The sequence below is a fragment of the Mustela erminea genome, chromosome 4 (assembly GCF_009829155.1).
Source record: "Mustela erminea isolate mMusErm1 chromosome 4, mMusErm1.Pri, whole genome shotgun sequence".
NCBI classification, from domain to species: Eukaryota; Metazoa; Chordata; class Mammalia; order Carnivora; family Mustelidae; genus Mustela; species Mustela erminea.
In genome coordinates, this window is record NC_045617.1 from 94,187,615 (window position 1) to 94,215,310 (window position 27,696).

Here is a 27,696-nt window from a genome sequence, read left to right on the forward strand (position 1 = left end):
AATTAATTTAATTTAATTAAAAATATATACTCAACATCACTCGGCATCATGGAAATACAAATTAAAATCATAATGAGATACCACCTCACATTGGACAGAATGGGTGAAATTAACAACTCAAGAAAAACAGATGTAGGTGAGGATGTGAAGAAAGGGGAATCCTCTTACATTGTTGATGGGAATGCAAACTGGTACAGCCACTCTGTAAAACAGTATGAAGCTTCCTCAAAAAGTTAAAAATAGAACTACCCTATGACCCAGCAATTGCACTACTAGGCATTTATCCAAATGATACAAATATAGTGACTCAAAAGGGCACATGTACCCCAATGTTTATAGCAACAATGTCCACAATAACCAAAATATGGAAAGAGCCCAGATGTCCACTAACAGAAGAATGGATAAAGGAGATACGGAATACACACACATACTGGAATATTATTAACTCAGCCATCAAAAAGAATGAACTCTTGCCATTTGCAATGACATAGATAGAACTAGAAGGTATTATTATGTTATGTGAAACAAGTCAGAGAAAGACAATACCATATGATTTTAATCATAAGTAGGATTTAAGAAACAAAACAGATAAACATAGGGAAAGGGAAGAAAAAAAAATAAAATGAAAGCAGAGAAGGATGCAAACCATTAGAGGCTCTTAACTATAGGCAGGGTTGCTGGAGGGGAGGTGGGTGGGGTAATTGAGTAACTGGGTGATAGGGATTAAGCAGGGCACCTGAAATGATGAGCATGGGGTGTTATATGTAACTAATGAGTCACTAAATTCTACCTTTGAAACTAATAATATAGTATATGTTAATTAAATTGAATTTAAATAAAAAATTAAAATGAATAAATGAAAATTTAAAAAATAAAATAAAATTTTAAAAAAGAAATGAAGTGTAGTTTAATTAAATAAATATAACAAATAAGTTAAATTAAATATAGATACATTTGAAAGATTACTAGTATGGATTTCATATTTCTGAAAGTTAACGTAAAATAAAAAAGTAGACATCAAAATGCTGAATAATTGACAAGAGAACAAGAAAACTATGTTCCATGTGAAATAGAGGAAGGGAAGAAAGTTGTTCAGGTATGAAAATTTGTGTTTTCTTTTTTTTTATTTGCTTTTATTTGGTTCTACAGTAGAAAAAAGAGTTTTCAGTATTTAAAAGAATATGATTAAAGTAAGTTTTAATGATGCCTTATAATGTCAATGTTGGATTTATGCATGATTCATAAATGCTTCCGAATTTCCAAAGTGAAAGGTTTAGGTTTCAGTGGCTTAAATATTTAGTTTTCCTTAGTTCACATATAAAAGCAGGACATTAAAGCAGTTTTAAAACAATACATATTTTTTCTATCTAGGGAGGCACATTTAGTATATCCAGATTCAAAGGGCAAGTAACTGAGATTTCCAAGTTTAATTTTTGATGGTGCAACCATATGACAAAACTCAGTCTTTATGATACGATTGTGGTAAATGTCTAAAGATATACCAACATATTAAGGAAAAACAAAGAAGATAGTAAATTACCAAGAAACTAAGCAACTATGCCAATAGTTTAAAGACTTATGAAGTTCAATTAAAAAAAATCTTGGAAATATTATTGTAATCTAGGCTAATTTGTCATTTTAATCTTAGAATTTAGGAAAACAAGAGAATTCCAGTTTTGCCTTTACAAAATATTATGAATCACAAATATTAAACATTTGGCAGTAAACCAAATGACAGTTTAACCCAATTCCTATTTAAATTCATTAGAGCCCCACACATGTAAGATTTAAACAAAAAGAATGACCTATTTCTTTTCCCTTGTATTCTGATATATTTAAACAGAAATGATAGGTTTATTTCTAGATATGAATAGTGCTATCTAGATATCTATTCTAGAAGTGAAGAGTGCTATAAATTGTCAATAGTTTTGTTTATTTATTTATTTATGCTATAGAAGTACATAGATAATATAGAAATATATTTGTATTAGTAATGTTTCTAAATAAATACACTTAGATATTGATAATTACTATTTATTTCGTAACTAATGATGACTACAAAAAAATTCAAAGATTCCTTACTTTGCTACATATTAAATTAAATCTTAAATACATTGATTTAAGAGCAATCACACTAAAAATGATTCTTTTAGATAGGAAATTCTCTATTACATATAAAGGTTCAGTGTATTACAATAAATACTTGAAGAAAGTATACATAAGGGTATGGTTTCAGAAGATGTTTGCCAATGATTATGCATCAGAAAGAAAAATAAATGTTAATAAATTACAAATATAATTTAGTGAGGAATTTAATGCACAGGCAATTTATCAAAATTGTAACTATGATCTAAAATAAAATAGATGTGCAACAGAATTTAAGTTGGGGAAATTTGAAAGGTAGGGAAACAATTACATAATTTATAAATCAGGATTTTCTGTAAGCTTGTAACTTAAGGCAAATTTTCATATTTTCTCTTATGTTCTATTTTCCCTATGACGTTAATAAGAGTAGAGGGTTAACTCAATTTTTTGCAATGAAATGTGTAATATGGAAATTAAAAAAAAATTGTGACCATTTCAGTACTTTTTCATTTATTTATGAGAACTGATTTTTTTTTTTTAACCAACAGAGCCACACAGACACTGCTGCTTATTGTTTTAAGGATTTTGTTGAACTGATTTTTATTCATAAAACATAATATTTCTTTTCATGTGACTGTTTGGAATTATTCTCAGAAACTTATTGACTCCTGCTTTCTTTATGTATAGCTCCCATTTTTACTGCTTTTTCATAGTGACAAAGTTTAAAAAAATTATTATGCTGATAGGATTGGCTATAAGAACTGAATCTATAATGCTATATATATAAATAATGCTATATGTAAGAGGTATAAAGATACCTTAAATAAAAATTGCAAAAGGCCACACAGCACAAAACAAAGAACATGTTAAAAACCTATAAATGGCTAAAAGACAGACATCAAGACACATGAAATTTATGAAGTAACTAGCTAGAATAGTCTAATATTTTTGGATAGTAATAAAATGATTTTCAATAACAAAAGAAATGCATAGTTAACAAGGGACTGTATGAAACTGCTTATGTAGTCAAAATATTTTTAGCATTATAAAGTTAGAAATATGTAAAAATAGAGGAAGAATAATTTATGATATAATTATTCCCATTCAACTTTCCTGTCTTAGAAGAAATCCTTTATTTAATGAAGAGTGAAAAAAATTAGTTTTAATTAAATAAAATTCATGCTGATTCAATTACTATTTATATCATATATTCATATTCAAATAACTTTTTATTTCTGTGCTCTATTTTTCACTGTTCGTTTTAAGCATAGAAAGCCTAACATTTCAAAGATTTTTATTCAAGTACATTGATATTTTTAGCAATATCCATGAAGTCGACATACTGAAAATAGCCTGTGGTGATGTTATTTTACATTGAGGTGAATTTTTCTTTTTCAAATTTCATTTTCTTTTTTTGGTTGTTTTGTTTTTCAGTATCTAAATTATTTCTGATCAGAGGCCAAATCAGCCATGCCTCATGGTAAATTTCAATCTATACCGAACTGGGTAATTATATACACATATGTGTCTATAATATATTAATACCATATAATATTATCTTACTATTATATGTATATTTCCTTTTATCAGATGAGAAATATATCTGAGTTTTGAGAAAATCTGGAACAGTGTTAGTTTTATTTATAAAACTTCAGTTAGTCTATTAGTTAGCTACCCACAAAGACATGGAGAGGAAATAGGCTTAGCAGTGGAGAGCTTAGGTGAATCAGAGCTCCCATGTTTGTGCTCTAGCACCGTCATATGTTATCTGCTAAGACCTTGGGCCAATTATTAAAATTCTGTCTCATTGTTCTGATCTATGAAAAAAGATCCTTTAATGGATTATTTTGAACATTAAATAAATTAATACCTGTAAATCATTATCATTGGGACATTCTAAGTGCCGAATACATTTTAATTATTATTCAAATGACTTTGTTCATTTTCCTGGCTCCCTGACCACAGAATTTGGCTTGTAGAAGTGTCTTACATAGGTAATGCATTTTTAAACATTCCATTCCAATGCTTTTTGGCTGTGTATTTATCTTCTAATGACAAATCCTCACTATTCTCTATTGTCCTAAGTCTATTGCACGTACAAGTGTAAAAAGCCTTTATATGAGGCATTTGAGTTCAGAGCCTTTTGATAAGGATTTATGTGTGCTGCTTTTAGCAGTCTTCATTTGCTTTGTAAGAATTTCCTTATATCCTACTATTTTCAAACCATTGGATCTCTTCTGCCTAATAGAGCTATATTAGCCTTTCTCTCAATCCCGTCTAATCAAACTAGAACCCAGAATACTACAAAGAATGGTATTTTGGAACTGTAAGCTCTAAATCACCATGAGCATTAGCTCTGTTTTCTTTCATAATGAATGTCGAGTTGCACAGCAGGATGACCAATATAGTTTAGTAATATAGTTGCTTCTAGATTCTTATTAAAGTTCTTGCAGTTACAAACACTTTTCTTTCAGAAGGAAATGCCAGTGTTTCAAAGGAAAAGTAATAATTGATCTGTAGTGAAAGTAAGTTTGAAAATGTTTATATTTAAATATTATCTATTAAATTGGAAACTGAAGACAATGAGCAAATCACTATCTAAGAAATTATGTGAAAGGCAAATTTGAGTTAGAAGGCAGTTAATATTAGATATACAACATATATATAAAATACTCATAAGATGATGGTTTAAAAACAGAGCTCAGAAGAATATCTAAGAATTAGAAGTGATACTGCGGTTGCTTCAGATTCCTCATATTATAATATCGTTATTTGGATTAACCCATTAGTTGAAAATAAGAATATAATGTATAAGAAAAAAGCTCATCATCTGAAAAATCAAGAAATAGCTGCAAATATAATGGAGAACTTTATGACCACATTTTGGGGACAAGACTGAATATAGAGTAATAAGTAGAATTTCATAGAAATTCCGTTTCTTCCTTGAGGGTTTTATTTATTTTATAATACTGCACCCTTGCACTTCAGGTCAGTAACCTGAAGGGATGGGAGGAGACAGAGATTCTATTCCATGGGTTCCACAAAGTGAGATGTTTTACTGAGACACCTTCTCCACTTTGAACTGGGACCTCAAAGGCCACAGATTCAGAACAACGATACACTAGAACAAACCCTCACCTCTCACTTCAAATCACAGAGCATTTTAGAGAAGACTGTATCTGTGTTGAGTGTAGCAGGAGAAGAAAAATAAAGAAGAAAAAATGTCTTAAAAATGTGTTTATATATGGGTTTTTGTGTATAATTACAAACTGAGACATCATAGTCTATGTGGAAGGGAAACTCAAGCTATGAATTACATTTGAGATGGTTAGTAGTGTCCCCAGGTGCTAGACAGATACAAACACAAACAGAAAGTCCCTTTGGAAGAAAAAATACAATCACAGTAATCTGAAAATACCCATGAAGTTTTTTCAAGAGTCATTCCTACTACACACTCATAAATAACTAGGCACACAAACACAAAAAAACAAGGTGATTGATTTAAGACCTGTGCAAATAACAAACAGCAGAAGAGTGATAGAGACTTTTGATAATAGAACGATTCTAAAAAGCTTAGGTTATACTTTCTATATTAAAAATTATATGACCTTGAAAGTATGTTCAGATAATAGTAAACAGATCTAGACATAGGAGGCTCAAGGAAGAATAAAATTAAACTTATAGACATCTTAAGAAATCCAATAATAAGCATTTAAAAATGTAATGGGGGGGCACCTGAGTGGCTCAGTGGGTTAAGCCGCTGCCTTCGGCTCAGGTCATGATCTCAGGGTCCTGGGATCGAGTCCCACATCGGGCTCTCTGCTCAGCAAGGAGCCTGCTTCCTCCTCTCTCTCTGCCTACCTCTCTGCCTACTTGTGATCTCTCTCTGTCAAATAAATAAATAAAATCTTAAAAAAAAAATGTAATGGGAATCTTAGCAACAGTTTAGGTACAGTGTTTTAGTCCACTCAGGACACTATAATAAATGTCTCATTAACTGGTTGGTTTATAAGCCAAAACATTTGTTTCTTACAGTTCTGGAGGTGGGAAAGTCCAAGATCATGGTACTAGGAGATTTGGTGTCTGGAGAGAACAATTCCTGGTTCATATATGGCCCCTTTTCATTATGATCCTCACAAAGTAGAGGGAAGAAGCAAGTTCTCTGAGGTGTCTGTGATTGAGTGCACTAATACCAATCATAAGGGCTCTGCCTTCTACTCCTGGTAACAATGGTAATGCTGACCATTACTTTGGGGGTTAAGATTTCAGCATATGAATTTGTAGGGGACACAAACATTCAGACCAAGCATGCAGCAAAAGAGAAAAGTAGTAAAGTATTCTATCAAACAGAAGACATTATTCAGAATGTAGCACAAAGAAATGAAGGGAAAATATAAAAAGTATTATAAGAGACATGTGAATTATAACATATGCTTGATTGGAGTTCAAGAGGAAGAAAAAAGAATAACATAAAAATATTTCAGTAGATAAATCTTGGTAGGTTTTTTTTTTTTTTGAATTTATAAAAGTCAATAACCCATGAAATCATGAGGTTCATTGAATTGAAGAAAGCCACATATTGATATATCCTACTGAAACTGTAGAAAACCAAAAACAAAAAATATCTTAAAAGCAGTCAGGAAAAACAATAGAATAAAAGTGATGGAGAATCATCATCTTCAATGTAGTAAAATAATTCTATACCCAGCAAAAATAACTTTCAAATATGAGGGAAAAAGACATGTTCATAAATACAAAAACCTGAGAGAATTTTTCACTAACAGAACATCTTTAATCATAGCAAACAATTCCTGTTAGAAAGAAGAAAGGGATTTCATATAAAACATTTAAGATTCAGAAAGAAAGAACAATCAAAAAGTAAGTATGTGGGTAAAAGTAAAAGACCATGAACTATATAAAGAAGAAATAATAATGTTCAGGGAGGTTACATAATAACATCGGAATTAAAAAACTTCATAGAAATAACATGTAAGTCAGGAGTGGTCTCAATGAAGCTTATGTGATCTCCTTTTTTACAGAAGAAAGACAAACGAAGGTTTTGATAGATTTTAGATTTTGGTTAAGTATGAATACTGTGATTTCTAGAAGAATCACAAAATTGGAAGCATACATTTCACTTTTAAAATTGCAAACAGAGGGGCGCCTGGGTGGCTCAGTGGTTTGGGCTGCTTCCTTCGGCTCGGGTCATGATCTCAGGGTCCTGGGATCAAGCCCCGCATTGTGCTCCCTGCTCCGCAGGAAGCCTGCTACCCTCTCTCTCTCTCTCTCTCTCTCTGCCTGCCTCTCTGCCTACTTGTGATCTCTGTCTGTCAAATAAATAAATAAAATCTTTAAAAAAAAATTAAAAAAAAATTGCAAACAGAAAACAAATAATAAAATATACTAATTGAATCCAAAATATGGTTTAAAAGAGAGTAAAACATATATATATATATGCAACATATGAGACAAATAAAAAGCACGAAATAAAAGGATAGATTTAAATCTGAAGACATCTGAAATTGTATTAAAGGGACTGAAGAGACTAAGTTCTTCAGCTAAAAGACAAAAATCATTAGGCTGGAAGAACCTCCACATCTAATGATCTACAATTTACAAGACATATATGGAAATCTGAAATAACAGAAATGTTGATCCTAAAATAGTAGAAAAACATAGTAAGTATGAGCAAAAGATTCTGATGAGCTATATTAATATCAGAAAATAGATTTTAAATCAGAAACCATTTCTAAAGATGAAAAATCATTTTATATTGATAAAATATTTAGTTTACCGAGAAAATGTTATATATATATATATATATATATATATTTGTATCACATTACAACATGGGTGAAACTGTAAAGAAAAGCTAGGAGCTCATTACCTTAAAAGTCAGCAGTCAGGATAGTGGTTATAACAAGGAGGGTAGGTGTGATAGAAAAAGAAATTCAAGAGGCTTTCAGGCATGCTGGTGATGTTCTATTTCTTAATCTGAGCAGTAGTCACACCAGTGTTAATGTATAACTATTAGTAAAAAGTATATATACAGGTTTTATACAGTTTCAGCATGTATGGAAATTCTTGATTTATTAAGTGAAAAAGCAGACTGCATAATAATATATATTATATATACATAGAATTATCATAATATATAATATATAGAGAGTCCTATTTTGTTGTAAAGATCTATATATTTACCTATCTATAGATACAGAGATAAAGTGAAAAGATAAAGCTGAAATTTTTATCAGTTATCTCTGGATGGTAGTTTTATACTTTTTTTCTTTCAGTGTTTTCCTATAATATACATTGTTTTTGCAATAAGGAAAAAATGAATTAAAAAAAACTTCCCTACCAGTTAGGAATATAAAATAGGGTTTCAAAGAGAGAAAAGAGGTTGGTAGAAGGATATGTGTCAAACTTGAAAACGGAAAATGAATAGCTTTGTGGAAAGTGAGACATAGATACTCAATGAGGAGGAAATACTTGGAAAGCAGCAATGCTTAAAAGGACTTCAGGGTGAATATGGACAGCAAATTAGATAGAAGCTTGCAGTGTAATGTGCCAGGAAAGAGCGCCAGTGCTATTTTCAGTTGGAAAAGCACAAGCACCATGGCACAAAACAAGGACAGGAAGCCTCTTTTTATATATATTTGGAAAATCTGACTGTAAGGCACCAATTCTATATCAAACTACTTTTAGCTTAAACTAGGTACAAGGAAGAAAATAGCCACTGTGACCTAAAAATGATTATGATGAAATGGAATTCTCCAATGAAATAATTTCCCATTCTTGCTTCACAGAGGGCATAGCCTCTATTAATGCCAGCCCCAAGTTTTACCAAGGGTGATGGTAAAAGCACGTATGTTTGAAAATTCTTCTTTGGGGTCTTTCTCAAAGGATATATATCAAAATAGCCATGTAGGATACAAAAATAAATCTGCTTAGGAGGCTTGTATGCCTTAAGACTTCAACTTGTTGGAGAAAGTAAAGAATTATAATAATATACAGGAATTATAAAAGTAAGAAGAATGAATCCTGACACAAGACGGGCCTCAAATTAGAAATATAGTGCACGACGTCCAAAAGACATTGTCAGTTTAGGACATCCACAATGGCTGGCCAAATATAGCAGCAGATGTCCACTGATAATCAAGTTTAGGGAGGCGATGCAGACTGCTCCTAGGTCTACTGATGGCCAAGAGTTGGTTGGTGGAGAATAGGATCCAGTGCTCTTGAAGAAAGCTGGTTGGCTTCGGATCCGGCAAGATAGTGGGTGGCTGTACAGTGTCTAGCCAGAGACTGAAAGGCTTGGAAGGACGTAAAAATTCCTCAGGTGGTATAAATATAAGGACCTTAATTGAGAAGCTTACTTACAAACATATGGGGAGAGCCAAAAACAAGGGAGGTTGAGGTATCTAGAGACAATCAAGACCAGGAAAGTCTTAAGAGTTACCACTTTTAGGTCTAAAGGAATAAAGGGAGGAATAGTATAACCAATATCCAGTAACAGTGGTAGATACAGAGTACCTGCTGGCAGAAGGTAAAGTTGTCAGATAAATAGTGCCAAAGTGGAGAGGGAAGGAGAGACCTTGACCTTCCTCTTTCTACCCTACTATCTCCTGGTCATGCCTCTTATTGGCCAAGCTCAATTCAAAGCCAGAGGACAAGGGAGCCTTGGTGCAGTAGTCCATAGGAGTCAGCCTTCTAGAGAAAAGATCAGAAAAGGGAAGGATAGAGAAGAAAATGTGTTGGTGATGATGGAGGGTGGGGGGCAAACAGAGAGTAACCAGAACAATTGCTATGTGAGGAAACAAGGGCAATGGCCAGTTATGTACAGTGCAGTTATGGGCCAGTATGGCAGAGCTAGGCTTCATTTGGTCAGTCTGAAAATAATTTTAAATTACTTCCTACTTTGTGCTAGACCAACTGCTAGAAAAACAGTAAGTTGATTTTTTCTAAAGAAGGCTTTGCAGCTGAGTATAGAATTGAAGATAGGCATATAAACGAGGGTATAGAGAAGGTAAAAAAGGAAACCAGTCATTCTTGGGATTGAAGTAAGTAAAAAATACCATAGAGCAAGAGACATTTAAGCTTTGAGGATCAGAACAAGAGAGATATACAAGTAATTTCTGGAAAAAGGGATAATAGGAGTTTGGTTTGAGCAGTTTGGTTTTGGTCAGAGCTTCCAATGCGAAGGAGATTGGAATTAGAAGCTCATAGAGACTAAATACATGAGTTTCCTTTGACAGACATCTCTTCCTTGGCCATAATGCTACAGAAACACGGCAGTGCTGAGCTGATTAAGTAGATGATATATTGGTAATGGTGTTTGGGTAGGATGGGTGAATATAGGAATTCTCACATAATGTGCTACTGCTTTCAGGTTTTCATCTTTCAGGATAGCATTAGAAAGAATTAGCAGACTGGGCAAAGGGATGAACAGATTGGAATAAATAACACAACACAAAATAAAAATATCATAGGATGTTCAAAGGGTTCAAAGGGGGAACAGAAGGGATGAACCTCAAACACTTGGAAAACATAAAAAGATGGTGACTCTCTGAGGACTTAACTCATATGATCAATAAATAATCCACTGATTATTTCTAGTCCCAACTGAAACACTATTTACTTAATTCATCTACTAACATATTCAGTGATATTGAATCATCATATCGATAAAGCTTATCAACCAAAAGAGATAGCCAACATAGAATGATAAGGTCTAACAATGTGAGTTTCTGTACTGTGTACACAAAACTTTCCAGGGAAGAATGACACCAAATCTGGAAGGCATGGGTGGGCAATTGGGCAAAAAATTCGTAAGGTACCATTACGTTTTAATTATGTTCATCACAAAGCCTTCTGAGTAAGACTGGTCTTTTTTTAATATATCTTGAGAAAAGAAAGCCTTGTTAGTGGAAATATGTAGAGCATTTTTTGGGAAAGGTTACCAGAACAAAGGTTTTGGCTAATATTATCTCTTGTCAACTTAGTTAATGGGATTCTTTCACTGAGAGACTAGTTTTCCCACTGTGCCTTTGCAATACAATTTCTTAACCTGTAAGACAGACATTCTAACCCTGGAATACAGTAAAATTACAAATAAGTCTACCCTTTGGAGTCTCTTGGCAGTCTCATTCAGTTTCCTCTGGCAACTATACAACCTCATTGCCTCCATCCCTTTGGATTTTCTGAATCTTAAAAATAGGTTAACTTGTCTACAGGAGAGAAAGTTAAAGTCTTAAGTAGAAATCACACTTCTAGAAATACTTCAATAAGATAACTACAGGAAATGTATGGATATAACAGTTGATCAAAGCAAAGCCACCCAGGCTGCAAAATAAATTTAGTTCATCTCAAATTTAGTTTTTGCCTTCCATTATGTTATGAAGGAGGCACTATGGAACGGTAGAGAACTGGCAGTTTTCAAACATTTGCTTCTTTGTTTTTTAATCCACGGAAATTTCTCCCCAAACAGAATCTTTATGGCAACCCATCATGTAAAAATATCAGGGTGAAGTGCATGGTCAGAAGCAGGAAGGAATATCTAGGAATTCTGCTAGCTCAGTTCTTCCCAAGACCCATCGTCCTCACACATCCCAAGGAATCCCGAGTGCTCAGTTTGAGAATAGTCAACAGAGTCAAGGAATCTGGGAGAAAAAACTGGCTCTGATTTTTGATTCATAACAGATTTGAGAACTGTTCAGGTGTTTCATTTCCTTATTTAAGAGAAACAGCTGCCCAGATATCTCTGGGAAAATAAAGAAGCCATCGTCATAATAAAAAAAAAGCCATGGGAATACTTTTAAGTTTCATAAAATACCAAACAAATGATACGACATTTAGACTAAACTCTAATATTTGGAAATCCCAAATCCCCTCATTATATAAACATTTTCAATGGCTTTGTTTAAAAGTCATTATTGCCAAAATTTTAAAAGAACACATATGATTTCATACAAAGATTTATATCCATTTCTAAAAAGTTGACTTTGCTGTGAGCTAGTGGATTTCAACTTATTCATTCAAAAAATAATTACTGAGCACTTATTGCTTCTGAAACATTGTGCTAATACAGTAAAGTATATAAAGTTGCCCTGACCCTTGACCAAGACACAGGAAAGGGAGGGCAAGGTGACAGATTTATAGAGTGAATCTATTCACTTACTGTTAAGTATTATAATGAGTCCTCCTTATCATCATCACAGTTTCACCCCAAAATCTCTAAGTCAGGTGCCTTGTAGTGGCCTCTCTGTATATGTGTGATCTCGATTGGTTTTCGTTCAGTGAAATGAGCTAAACAACTCACCTGCTTCCTTTTTCTTTCTTTCTTTCTTTTTATTTTCTTACTAAAAAGTAGCTTAACCTGTGAAAATTAGTAATGGTAAACCTTGCTAATAGGGAGTCAAGAGGTTTTGGCAAGGAGAGCTCTCATATCTTTCTACTCTTAGTCAACTGTAGACCCAACAGGAAGAAGTGGACTTGACCTTGCACTTGGATACTACTTTACTCTGCTCGCTAAAGAAAGAAATGTTCTCATCTGCCCCTCCCCCATAAGCCAGTGAAAAGTCACCATGCTTCCAGTTCCTAGTTTATGCCAATGGACTTTCAGTTTATAACAGCCTCTCCAATTTACACTTTTCTCCTTAAAAAGTGTACCTTTCCTTTGTTTCCAGGACTTGCCTACAGTTTTGCCGTAGGTTGTTCGCCCATGATTGTAATTATCTTTTTTTCCTAAATAAACCTATCTTTTGCTGGTAATAAATGGCAGTTTTTGTTTTTAACATTGACAAACCTATTCTAACACCCACTTCTTTCTGATAAAATTATCTCCTTTTCTTCATTATTTGGTGTTAGCATTGACTATTATGCTTATAGCCCATATTTTTTATTATGTCACTCAAATAATACTAGGAAATATTCTTAACTAATACTTTTCTGATTTATATTATGAAGTACAATATTTAATTAGGATATTCCATTCTCTGTAAACAAAGACTGGAAACACCACTTGCCAGGGCACAGTCTTATTCCATTCAGATGAGGCCAATGTGTGGAAGCAGTAGGGAAGATAGTTGCATATACTTTATTTTAAATTTAAACTCAGGATTATAATTTCTCTAAGGGTACACAGTGGGATTTGTAAACTGAAGCTTGAATAATAGTTTTGCCTGGATCTGGATAAAGGCATTTTTCTATCATTACAAAAGAAATCAAGCAGTAAGGCACATACATTTGATGCATACATAAACCACATTGTTCCAGGAAGGCAGGTGGGAATCAGTACACAGGAATTCTGCAATTCTTAGAGGGCAAGGGCTTACCACTAGCATCCTCAAATCAACATCCTCATCTTTCTCTGTTAATTGTCCTTTTTTGTTAGGTGACTGGGTATGAAAATACTGGCTTGAAAAGCACTGAATGTAGAAAGTAAGTGTCCAGTTTTTAAATGATTTTTTTTTTTTCCTGGATGGAACTTATTTTTCCTCAGAAAAGTGATGGCATAAGCCTGAATGTATTTTCACCATTCAAGTTTCCTGCTTATTTATTTATTTTAATTTTTTAAGTTTGTAGTTTAAATTGCAACATTTACCTTGGTACAGCACTGCAGAAAATCTCAAATATGGTTGCCAGCTATAGCTTTCAGGCATTAGGGATATTTTTTCCTTGGAACGTTCTGACATGACACTCAAGACAACTTCAGTTAATGGAGATAGCTCAGGTTGCTTGTGATGGAGATGTATTTGAGGAAGGCTTAGGTGTCCATGCTGGAGAAATGATAGTACCTGACATAGTAATAGTTCTATTGAATGCTGAATAAATTGATGCTTTTCACATTTCCCTATCTGCTTTAATACTCCAGACTGATTCACTATCTGATTCAAGAGGGAAAAAAGCAAGAGCAGAGCAAGAGGCATATTTACAAATCTTTTCATTTTAAGTCTAAAGCAGCATCAGCTATCCTCGAGATAAACAGTACCACCAAAATGAGTCCATATGCTTCTCACCCTGAGTAAATTGTGTTATGTAACAGTACTCTTCCTTATTCCAAAACTCTAACTACCACTGGAGGAAGCTTGTTTGTACGAAAAAGTGCAATAGATGGAGGTGGATTCCAAAGAAAGTGCAGAATCTTAAAGAGTCAGGATATAATTACTACTAATGTTGGACAGTGTGTACAATAAAAGTACACATTATTCAGTGCTACCTGAAATGCTTGGCATAAAATTCAACTTCTTACTTGTTATGCCAAAATCTCTTTCCTTCCCACCTCCTTTAAAAGGTCTATGAAAATCAATTATGAACACCTGTCTTAACCCATTAGTAACTTCTGTCCCAGGAAGTCCATTTTAAAAGCTACAAAAGAAGAAGAGATATTAATATAAGAAATCAGAACTAAAGAATAATAGAAAAAATAGGGACATTAAAAAAGCCAAGGTAAAAACAATCAAAAGTTCAGAATTTTTTTGCTGTATGAATTCTAACAGTCACAAAACCATCAATAAGTCAATGTTTGCAAAATGCTTACTATGGACACTGGAAAAGATGTTAAGTAGACCCATACTAGCTTCCAATGAACCCCAAATCCAGAAAATAAGATGACATTTGCTCTAAGTGTCAAATGACAGATTCATTAATTAAAGAATAAAGGTAGAAGATATGTTAAAGACCAATCAGTACAACTTCTTCATCTTCTGAAAGAGAAAACATGGGAGGCTCAGGGAGAGGTCACCTGACAGACAAGAGGCAGGAACTGAACTGGACTCCAAGTCTTCTGACTCCAAGCCATAAGCATGGGAATATTTTTATATCATTGGCCAACCTTTACCCCAAAGGAAATAATAGTTAATTCCAGAAGCAGGGTGGCTGCAATTAATGTGGCTAAGAAATCGTTCCAATGAAACTTTCTTGATGTCATAATAATAGGTCCTGTCTCTTCCAGGAAAGAGTTACTTTGGGAAGGTAATACCTTAATACCCCATGTAAAGTAGGTCTTTTGGTAAAATCAACTTACTGAGAAATATTTCTAATACCATAACATAATCATTGAAAAAGTTTAGCCAGTCAAGTCTTATAGGGCCCATTGTGTGCTAAATACGCTGGTTCTTATCTAGGGAAATAGCAGTGCCCAGGAAATAACACCTTAAATCCCTGGCAAAACCTTCCCCTTTGTAAGTTCCAATACCACCTCCTGCAGAACCAACCCAGAGGAGCAGCTACATATGCTTCTGATGAGTTCTCCCAGTTGGCTCCTCATCAAAAAGTCCCCACTTACCACTATAATCTACTTAAGACATTAGTTCAACAAATTTTCTAGAGTGTTTTTCTAAGATTTTTCACTGTGACATATATTAGGGAAAGCATCTTACATTGTGATCTATTATACACACACATATATATTAAACTGAATGGCTACCCTAGACCAAGTATTGTTTTAAGCGCTAGGAAAAAACAGCAAATGGAGCAATGAAAATTTACATTCTTTTAGGGCTTACATTCCATTACCCGGAGACAGATAATGAACAAGACCAAAGTTATATTATATTGTATATTAGATAATGATGAGCTCTAAGGGGAAAATTGAACTAGAGAGGGAGACTGGAAGCACTGGTTAGGTGCTTGTGGTTTGGGACACAGTGGACAGGAGAGTCCCCATGAAGAAGGTGACATTTGCATAAAAACCTGCAGGAAGTAAGGAAACAAGTCTGCAGGCATCTGAAGAAGAGCTTTCCAGGTGTAGAGAGAGAGACAGGTTGAATCTGAGGTCAGAGGGGTAACAGATGCTAGCTTTGTTTGGTCTTTGGAGATCACTGAATGTTTCTATCCATTAAATTTGGCTTAGATGGGAAGCTGTTGGAGATTTTGAGCAGGTAAGTGATATGATCTGACTTACAAGGTAACAGAGTGACTCTGTTAGGTGGGGCCATTGGCACTGCTGTCAAGTCATATACCTGCCCTCACAGAGGAATCACAAAGGCCCACAATTCCCTGGTCTCTGCTGGGGACTTTCATTCCTATATAGTGATGTAGACCCCCTGATCTGACCATTTTGTCATCCCTCCCATTTTCCTCCTGCCTTCTGGAACTTAGTCTATCATCACCAAGATTCCCTACCTCCAAAATCTTTTCCCCAAATATAATCTTTGGCTTCTTGCTCTAATCAAATCTGGCCATCTGCTGATTACACTGCTTTCCTGGCCCTCTCCAGTGCAGACCACTTTGTTCTCCCACTCCTCTTCTGCTACTGGACCTGAAAGTTTTATAGGTGCTATCTATACCCCACAAGAAGTCAAAGATATTGTTTGTCTTCCTTAAAAGCACCTACTCCTTTGAATGTAGGCCATGTACTATGCAAATTAGTCATTTTAAAAAAATATTCATGAACAGAACTCAGGATCGATTTCCCCTATTTCCTAAGATTTAACATGGTACTCTCAGTGTGTCAGTGGCCATCACAACTCTTGTCATAGTTCTTCATGACTTTAAATTCCACAGGGTAAATCCATTCTATACTCAGGTCTCATGGTCTTAGGAACTCATAATGTTTTAAATTCTACATTTGTTTCCCAGCTCAAAACGATCAAATCATAATCATTTTCATAAGTAATAATTTCTTCTCAAAACCTTTACACCACATATCTCTAGAATCCATTTCTTTCCTTTCCAGCTCACTCACATTAAAACTGGGTCACAGATTGCATTTTCCGAAGACGACCAGAACCATAGCTCCCATTCCACCTGTTCTTCAGCAATGTGACTCTGCTTCTCTCTCAACCCTGCCACTCTTTCAAGAGGTGGAGTCCCAATACCCTGTTCTTGAATCTAGGCTAGCTTTGTGCGTGGCACATAGTAGAGTATGGCCGATATGATGCTATGCAACCACCAGCCCTGTAGTTTTTGCTTTGGTCTCTTGCAACACTTTTTCTTGGAGCCCTGAGTCTTCACATAAGAATCCTGACTACCTTAAAAATACCACACTGGGGGGCGTCTGGGTAGCTCAGTGGGTTAAGCCTCTGCCTTTGGCTCAGGTCATGATCTCAGGGTCCTGGGATCAAGCCCCACATCGGGCTCTCTGCTCAACGGGAGCCTGCTCCCCCCTCTCTCTCTGTCTGTCTCTTTGCCTACTTTTGATCTCTCTCTGTCTCTGAAATAAATTTAAAATCTTAAAAAAAGATACAAAAAAAATACCACACTGGACAGGACACATTTAGATGCTATGTTCAAATTTCCCAGCTGAGATTCTCCTTCAGAAATCTCAGGCTTGGTACCAGCCATGTGGGCAAAGAAAGAATCTTAGAAGTGGCTGTTTTAGTCCCACCTGTCCCAGCCTTTGGACTTCAAGTTACCCTCAGCTGAGGCTCTAGACCTTGTGTAGATAGAATAAACTGACCTCACTGTGCCCTTTCCAAAGTCCTAACCTACAGAAACTGTGAACATAATAAAATAATGCTAAATAAATAATAAATAATAAAAAAATAAATAATAAAAGAAAATAATAAAAAGTTGTTTTACACTACTAAGTCTTGTGGTATTTGTCATACAGCAATAGATAACCAGAATAGACTTCAACCTAAAACAGTTTTCTGATTTCATAAAAAGTCATAATATTTTGACTCTATCAGTTTTTCATTATGATGACAATGAGAAGAAATCCTCATTACCTTTATTGTTTGGCTTAGTTTATGTGGGACAGAGAGTTGATACCCATTAAATAATCCATTTACTCTCCTACATTTTCTATATTTCCTTGAGCTGGCTTATGGCCATGTGCATAGTTCTGGCCAATAGAATTTGATGAGAAGTAACTGTATAGATTTGAGTGCAAGGTAGTTACAAGTAGGTGTGTTTTCTCTAACTGTTCACTTTTCTGTGTACATAGCTGGGACCATAAACTATGAGAAGACAAGATGTTGCACCACAGAGGCATCCTAAATCCCTGAATCTTTGCTGTAAGAGTGTTTCTGAGGAAAGCTTCCTGATTCACATTAAACTACTGTGTAAGCAAGAAATCAATCTTTGTTGTGTTAATCCAACTAGATTTATAGCATTATTTGTTACTGCAGCATGGTTTAGCTGACCCTAACAAGTAAAATCTTCATAATCTGTCAATATAGTCACTTTTTTTGCATACACTATAAGCCCTCCTCCCCCCCAACCCCAGGGAGTTTTCTTCTCCAACTAAATTCGTGTCAATGACTACTCAACTCTTCCTCCAAGTGGCTAGGGTTGGGGGGGGGGTGCAGCAGTGGGGGCACTGACTCAGCAACCGCCCTGAATTGATTTCTTTTTAAAATTCATGACCATAAACTTCAAGTAGGTCCTTGTGCTTCTTAGCTGTTCACCTAACTTCAATTTGTTCTCCAATTTCCAAAGCGACTCTTTTAAACTCTCTTCGCTTTCCTCAAATCAACACCTCCTTCCCCAAATTTATGCTCAGCTGATGACTTGCTTTATATTTTACTGACAAAGTTGAAGCCACAGAAGGGAATTTCCACATGCTCCCACCCCCACATGTACCAATCTATCTGGATCTGTCCATATATTTTGCCTTCTCTTTTCTTAACTGTAGATGAGTTGTCTATGCTCTTATATAAAGTCAATGACTCTGGCTGTGCGTTGAATCCAGTCCCATCTCTCCTACTCAATGACAGTGTTTCTGCAATTTCTTCCTATCTCTGCTTTACTATGAAACTTTCTTTGCTGTGCATCCCAATTAGCATACAATCATTATTTCTCTGTAATGCAAAATTCCTTGGAAAAATTACCATTACTCACTGTCTTTGCTTCTTATCCTCTAAACTCTATTGAACCTCTTTAAATTACCCTCAGCACTCCTCCAAAGCAACTCTTGTCAAAGTCACCAATGACCTTCAGATTGCTAAATCAAACAACCAATTCTCAGTTCTCATTGGACACAGCTGCTTAGCAACTTTTGGAACAGCTGATCTCCAGCTGTTTGGGAAATGCCTTCTTTACTTGGCTGCTGAGACACTATTCTCTTTTGATTCCCCTACTATCTCACTGCTTCATCCTTCTTAATGTCATTTCTGGATCATCTTCATCTTTCCAATTTCTAAGCTTTGGAATGCTCTAGGGCTCAGATCTCTGACTTCTATTTTCTATCTATATTTATCTTTCTAGTTGATCTTATCAGATCCCATGACTTTCATTATCAGCTATGCCATGATAAATCCAAAATTTATATTTCTAGCTCCACCTTACAGATTTTACTTCTTAGCCTGATCTACATATTGTCTTATATAGCTAACCCCCATTTTCCCACTTGGATGCTTAATAGGTATATCTAACCTACCAGACAGAAAGTAAATTGATATTTTCCTCTCTAACTTATTCCTATCATGATCTCCCTATGATAATGAAGGGCAACTGCTTTCTATTAGATATTTAGTCCTCAAAGTTTGGGATCATCTTTGACTTTTCTTTATCTTATGTACTATATCCAGTCCTGCAGCACATCCTGTCAATTTTATTTTCAAATACATATCCTGAGTCCAATCCCTTTTTACCATTGTCTCTGCTCCATGGTATTTCACGTCACCACAATTATAGCCCACAAATTTTTGCAATAACCTCTTACATAGTCTTCCTATAACCATTCTTGCTCCATTGTAGTCTCATTTCCACATTGTAGCCAAAGATGTGTTTTAAAAAGTAAGGCAGGGGCACCTGGGAGGCTCAGTCAGTTAAGTGTCTGCCTTTGGCTCAAGCCATGATCCCAGAGTCCTGGGATCAAGCCCCATGTAGGGCACCCTGCTCAGTAGGTAATAGTAGAAGTAGTAGAAGAAGGAAACTGCTTCTCCCTTTCCTACTCCCCCTGCTTGTGTTCCCTCTTTCTCTCTCTCTCCGCCAAATAAATAAACAAAATAAAAAAAACAAAAACACATAAAACATAAAGCACACTCTCCTGTTGCAAATGCTTCAGATAGGTTTCCGTCTAAAGTATTAAGTTCTTTGAGGTGCCTGTGTGGTTCAGTCAGTTGAGCATTGGATTATTGATTTTGGCTCATGTCATGATCTCAGGGTCATGGGATTGAGCCCCTTTAGGCTCCATGTTCAATGTGGAACCTGCCTGAGATTCTCTCCCTCTCCCTCTGTACTTTCACTTTCTCTCTCTCTCTCAAATAAATAAAATCTTAAAAAAAGTATTAAGTTCTCAGTGGCCTCCATGACCTGTCACTACCATCTCTCTAACTCCATCTCATACACATGGCTACTTCTTCACTTCCTTTAGCTCTCTACTTCAATTTCCTTTTTTTTCCCCCCAGAAAGTCTTTTCTCTTACCGCTTATATTCTTTATCCCTTATCCTGCTTTATTTTTTTTACTTTATATCGCTTATCTTATTTGTTTATTGTCTTATGCCTCCCCTTTGCAGGCCTACAATGTAAGATCCATGGAGGCAACCACTTGCTCAGTTCAGTTCAATACCTTTTACTCTCGAATCCAAAATACATGGAACATATATATGCTCAATAAATATTTGATTGACTTAATAAATAAATGAATATGGAGCTCAATTTTAGATGATGAACAAAAGTCTCCTATCTGGAAATGCTGGGCTCACCTGAACAAAATAAGTCATGTGGATGTGTCCCTTATCTTTTTTTTTTTTTTAAGATATTATTTATTTATTTGACAGACAAAGATCTCAAGTAGGTGGAGAGGCAGGCAGAGAGAGAGGAGGAAGCAGGCTTCCCACTGAGCAGAGAGCCCCATGCGGGGCTCGATCTCAGGACCCTGAGATCATGACCTGAGCCGAAGGCAGAGGTTTAACCCACTGAGCCATCCAGGTGCCCTGGATGTGTCCCTTATCTTTACTCACTATCTTCACTACTTATTTTCCAAGCTCTATTGAACTCCTTCAAACTATTCTCAGCACTGACCCAAAGCAGCTCTTGTCAAAATCACCATGGCTAAAGTAAGACTCCAGGCATATAAAATAAACTCAAGGTAGACTGTAAATTAATAGCAAATCAAGGCTATCACTGACTTTGGCAACTATCCACAGAAGATCAGCAATATACAGCAGAAAACAGGCTGGTGCCCATATGTAATATTAGCCCATATTTCTCCTCCAAGAAAAGGAAACACATTCACATAAAGCAAATGAAGTGGGGGGGGGGGGAGGCTGACAATGAGTTATAAATTAAATTAGTGGCACTGTTACTGGTTTATGTTTGTATAGAGAAAAGATAAGTTGGAGCAAAATGGGATCATTTTAGGTGTTTTAAAAAAAATAGGAGAAGTCTGGATTTCCTTCTCAGATCTTTTCCAGAGATAGCACATATGCCTATAATCATCTTCTTTTCCAATCTGTAATCTTATTGGATTCCAATTGGAATGTTTCCAATCTTAATCTGGAACATACAATTTGAAAGACATGTATTTACTTATGGGGACACCAGGACAAAATATAAAAGTTAGTACAGGTTTTAAAAATGCCAGGTATAAAGATACAGTATATGTGCCTCTTAAACAGCTCCACAGATACTAAGTAGATGAATGGTCAGAAAAAAGAACAAGCAGATACAGTCTAGAAGGAAGATAGCTGGTCAGAAATAAGATGGCTGAAGAACAAAACACCATCAGTGACAGACCTAGCTTCAGGGATAGGTTATCATGAAAGATAACTGATTTTCAGTCTTGGAGCACAACCTCAGATAAATCCTTGTGGGAAGATAGGAATAGAAATAAGTTTACCAGAAGAGATGGACTTCTTTCCCTTACACCCAACTAACTTTAGATTATGCAGTGTTAGCACCATGTAAACTGTAATCAGTCAAGGGACTACTTTCAACCAATGCCATATGTACTACTAGAAGATATATATCTGCCAAACTCAGCTTACTGATGCTCAAAATCACGTTCCACCTCATCACCTTCATAGACTTGTGCTCTTCATAGACTTGTGATTTTTCTATTCTAAAGCCCCTCTCCCTGTCTTTGTCTCTCTCTCACACACACATGAACATACACACACACTAAAAGCCAACAAAAGAGAATGGAGATTAGAGGTTGAAGGATAACACATACCTTAAATGACTTTATAAAGAAGTGATCAAATTCTAACTTCAATTGAAAATAAGATAATTAATACTGTAGGATCTTCAAAATTTAAGATTGAAAAGTCCAAATCCTTCATTTAATATACAAAGTACTGGGACAAAGGGACTATATATTGCAGCCCAATAAAACATACAAAGTTAGGGGGAAAGCTGGGATGAAAACTCAGATTTCCTAGCCCTGTGGGATAATCCTTTCATTTCACTAGTTCTCGATCTTCATATCTTTGTTATTACAGGTCGTTTTACAAACAAAAGAAAGCACAACAAACTACCCCTTGATGGGCCAGATATCTTAGATAAGTATATATTGATAAATTTATTGTTGTTACGTTTTCAGAACATACCAGAAAAGTTCATTTCAGAATATTTTAAGGACTGAATTCTAAGAATACTGAAGAGTAACCATTCACCAGGCTTCCTAGAGTCTATACCTACACTTTCTAAGGTTGATTTATGATCTTAAAATTACTGAGACAGAAGAAAAGTGAGAAACATGTGTGTTTCAGAATCTGGGCCTTTTCTTCAGTGTTACTGCTTTCAGTATTATTATTTATTTAATGGATAAAAACACCACTTTGATTTTGTAGCATCTACATTATAATTCAGCCTCACTAGAGACAATTTTTCTCCTTGTTTGTATGGAATATGCAATGCTATATATTATAGAACTTTCTTGATAAATATTTCCATTACCCAATTAGATTGCCACAGTTTTAGAAAAAGCCCTAGTAGGGTCTAAGGTATCTAATTTGTCATTTTGAACAAGCCATGTTTCATTTGTGAACCACAGTGAATGATTCTTAGAAATTTTATGTTGATATTTCAAGTCAAGAGGCTAAGCTCAAAAAACATAACAAGTATAAATGGTTCAAATCTAGACACATCCTCACCACTTGTGCAAACAAATTTTAATATAGTTATTTGGGAAAGAGAAAAATACTTGTTGTTAAGAAGATGAAGATGCATTTAAAGGTGATATGCAAAATCCAGGCAGACTTTCAGTTTCTTGAAGCCAAGGGCTGTTTCCTATTTATTACTAAATCCGGTGCACTTAAATCTTGATGACATTTACTATATGCTATATAAGCCTTAGATATATTCTACTACATTCAAAAAATAATTCTTTGAAAGTGATAAAATTATGATCCTTATTTTACGCAAGAGGAATCTGAGGTTTACTAAGATGAACTAAATTACTAGGGCCACAAAGAACTTGGGTTTCCAGGTAAAGAATTTGGACACCAGCAACCTACACTATAAATCCATTTTGCAGTGTTCTCAAAGATGTTTGTTAAGGTGAAAACAAAAAGGGCCTGGATCACTTAGAAGACTTTCTGACCACATACGTGTAATTTTAATTTAATAATAAAACTGTAATTTATAGCTGATTTTAGCATGGGGAGTAAAAAGCAATTGTTTTACAACTGAAAACTCTCCTGCTCATGTCAGTTTACCACCTACAGACCATGATTACAGCTCATCCTCCAAATCACTGCATGTAGGGAATTATATCATATCTGACAGAACTCTTTGTAGAACCACAGATATCACCTTATCATGGCTTTTCTGATACATTCCATCAGTCTTATTGCTGAGCCATCATTCACATTTCTTTACAGACTTGATCTTCTCTTTTGCAAGAACACACACACACACACACACACACACACACACTCATAGAACATTTTCTAGACATTTATGTATGTCTGGAGAAAACTTATAAGAAGGGATAATCTTGGCTGGGGATGCTCATTAATTATTCTCACCAGAGATGAAAAGAAATTAGAGGATGTATCTTTAGTGTAGTAGGAAGGTTTAGTTTATATGGAGGTGGGGAAATGTAATATATTTTCTATAAAAACTTTGAAGTGAATTAATAAACCAAGGTTACTGAAAAAGTTTTTTTTTTAATTAGAATAAATCAGTGGTTCTTCGAATTTTCATCCTATGCTATTCACTTTTCACTATCATCAACTTGAAGATGTTCATGAATATGAACCACAAAATTTGTTCAAAGTAAGTTTTGGATCTCCATAATCCCTGGCTTATAATATTTGAGGAAGCAGAGTAGAAAATTCCAATATTGTATAATTTAAAAATAAACAACAGCATTAATTTTTGCAATATAAATGGGAAGATGACTTGGTCAACCTAGATTTTCCAAAAGGCCCAATCAGGTGAAACAGATGTTACCCCAGGTAAAATCTTATATAATCACACAAACATATCAGTGAAAAGTTAAAACAGATTTCTGCCTGAGAATTCAAGAAATGTACTACCTTGCCCCACATCGGTAAGAATCCAATTACCAGAAGGATGGATAGTTACCCATGGCGAAGAATGGGATTCCCAGCAGGGTGGAGTTGTACTTTCCATCAGTGATGAAGAAGATCCCTGCTGCCGTGATGATGGAGATGCACACTGTGAGCACCCCCAGGAGGCCAAGGAAGGGCTTGCTGCGCAAACAGTCCTTCATGGAGCTGGAGAGGGTGGCTGTGGTCAGGATCAGCACAAGGCTCACCAGGACCTTGCTCCTGGCCAGGATGCTGGTCTTATGAAAGTCTCTCCAGAGGCTAAAGGATGCTAAAGAGTAGAGCTGGAGGTCCTGGTGCTCTTCCTGGAGCTTCCTCATGAGCTTACAGAACTCATTCTCCCACTTCTCCCCTATGAGGTCTTGAGTGGCAGAGCCATAGGTCTGGAGGTAGTAGGTGATTTGAATGGCTCTGGCTGACTTGACCCGCTGGTCCTTGCTGTTTGGCACTTCCACTACCCCGCCTAGTTGGTGTCCAATAAAACTGTTCCTCCCATCCTTGAAAACAGAAAAAGGGGAGACTAAAGTTACCAGAGGGATGCGCATTTCAAACAACAGATTCTTATTCTAAATGAAATAACACAACAAAGGCAGAGGGAAGCTCTTGCAATTGTGAACGGATGTGGGTGGAGTGGCATGTGAGGATTTTATATTCAACCTTTTGGAGTGCCATGGGATACCATGCAAGATGATCAAGATTAGAAAGATGCAAAGAGTATCATGAAGCTATAGAAGACTCACCACATGCATAGGAAAATGTACATAAATATTATTTTGATCTATCCTATCCATATCCCCATTCCCATCATTTCCTTCTGTAACAGTCTACTATAACTCCTATATGCAGGATCAAGTTTGATGACTCAGTTTCAGCCAAAAGCAAAACATGGCATGAGTTAACAATATTTCAAAAATTAAAATAATAATTCATTTAATAAATACACATTAAACTTTTCATGGTTAACACACACACCTACACCAAGACATGCAAGCACATACAAACATCACAAATATTCATACTCTGGGGATACAACCTTATATTGCAGAATAAATAGAAGATACTATTTTTTTTTTACAATTAATATAATAGGGTTGAGAGGTTTTCTAAATATTATGTGAACATCTGTTCATTCCTTACATAATTCCCTCCAAAATTGTGCCTCAGACATTGGTTGATCTTTTCCCCATAGAACACAGTGGACAAATCCCCCAAACAAAACTGATGAGATTTCAGATGGGGTGGCCAAAAGTCATTTTGGTTTCAGAATTTCACACAATGTAGAGCAGACAAAGTTATATGAGTAGGATATTTATAAGAGAAGCAATCAGTTCTCTTTAAGGTATATTCAAGGTGGACACTGAGTTGCTTAATTCAGAGCAGTAATTCTCAGCCATTGGTGCCTCCTCAAAGAAATCCCTGACAGACATCACCAAATTTTCAACAATTTGGGTATTTTCTTTTTGCCACAACTGTCATTTACTTCTATGGCAATGCTTGTCCGACATGATACTGAGCCTGATAGCAGGCTACAAGACAGAGCATAGCATTGAAAATGGGCCACAGGTACTGCGCAAAATGCAGGCACAAAGGTAAATTTATGCTATAAGGAGAATTTGCATTTGCTACATCAAGCAAGACTTTTATCTCATGAGGATAGAAAAGTGTAGAGTCAGAACTGGCAACAGTTCTTTCTGGAAAGGTAGTATGGAAGGGCAACAAACCCAACAGTCTGATAACTGTGGTGATTTTCACAGAACTGTGAGGCACTGTATACTCAACGAGACAGGTGTGACAGTTCTCCTGAAGGAGAACACTTAGGTCTGAGGTGCTTGTTCCCATACGTATTTTTAACATACACCAAAGTAACTGTAATACTTGAAAGTGTGTTGTAAACACAAACAGTTTGAGAAATTTATAGAAATTACCAGTGGTATAAGAAGGATCATTAAGAATTGTGAGGAAGAAATTTTACAGTCATCTCACATACCCATTTCCCTTCCACATGTTCAATAAAAGCAATTTTTCTATTTAATACAACCTGACCAATTCCAGTTGAATGATATATATGTTTTAAAGATTTTATTTATTTATTTGACAGAGATCACAAGTCGGCAGAGAGGCAGGCAGAGAGAGAGGAAGGGAAGCAGGCTCCCTGCTGAGCAGAGAGCCTGATGTGGGGATCAATCCCAGGACCCAGGGATCATGACCTGAGCCGAAGACAGAGGCTTTAACCCACTGAGCCACCCAGGCGCCCCAACAATATATTTTTAAATAAGAATTTAATTTGAGTTTTATTCCCCTTTCCTTGGTAAATCTCCCACTTCCAAGGCATCTTTGTAAATTGTCCATCTTCTTTTCCATATCTATCTATCATTTACCTATCTATCTATCTAACATTCCAGCTAGAGGTCCCCAATGCTCTCTTTTGAAACCTGTAGGTTTCTTTGATGAGCTGCAAGTGAAAAGATAGGAAAACTTCAAAGAAGGAGTGGGAATCCTATCCCAGCAGTGACAGACTGGAATATGGTTTCCACTCTAAATAATCTCCATTCTTGTTCCTCAATCAGTCTTGTTTATTTTTGTTTTAAGCTTGGTATAATTTTTAGCTCCACCCCTGTTTCTACTTCTTGAAATCCCGTCTGTGATGTTGACTTGTGCTTTTGATTATTTGAAAGAGAAAGTATTTTAAAAGCTATATTTATTCACTTAAGAATGTGCAGTTCCATCTGTCTTTACTCATTCCTGTCATCAAAAAGATTTCCCAGGGATCTTTAGCAACAGAACAAAGATTTATGCATCCCTCAGGCCTCATTTGGAGATTATAGTGGATCAAAGAGGGCGCTGATAATGTGTCTGGACCAAAGTCAAAACTCTACAGAAGGCAATATATAGATTTTTAAATAACTGATCTTTATTGAGTTTGGCTAACTGCTCACCCTCCTTTTGAAGTTGTCTAATTTCCATTTCTCACAAAGATTACTTCATAAAAGATATGCTTTCATCCCATTATATTTAAATGGATGTTACAAATAGAATGAATTTTTCCTCTCTTAATCTATTCTATTTCATGTACCAGAACAAAATAAACAAGGTCTTTAGAAGTCCTTGAACAGTTACCTCTGCTGAAAGGTCCACATTTTGTACAGTCATTGGCCCAATCATCCTACTCAGTATAGTCTGAGAAATATCTGTAAGGTAAAGTTC

At 35.6% G+C, this 27,696-nt stretch overlaps 1 protein-coding gene across 3 annotated transcripts in view; it reads right to left on the bottom strand.

Moving 5' to 3' along the window:
• PTCHD4 (patched domain containing 4) overlaps nucleotides 1-27,696 on the bottom strand; it is a 183,231-nt gene that overhangs the window by 107,030 nt on the left and 48,505 nt on the right. For all 3 annotated transcript variants that reach the window (XM_032340210.1, XM_032340211.1, XM_032340209.1), the window contains one exon: nucleotides 24,509-24,989. In XM_032340210.1, the coding sequence (XP_032196101.1) occupies nucleotides 24,509-24,989 (481 nt within the window). The remainder of the gene's footprint in view (nucleotides 1-24,508; nucleotides 24,990-27,696) is intronic.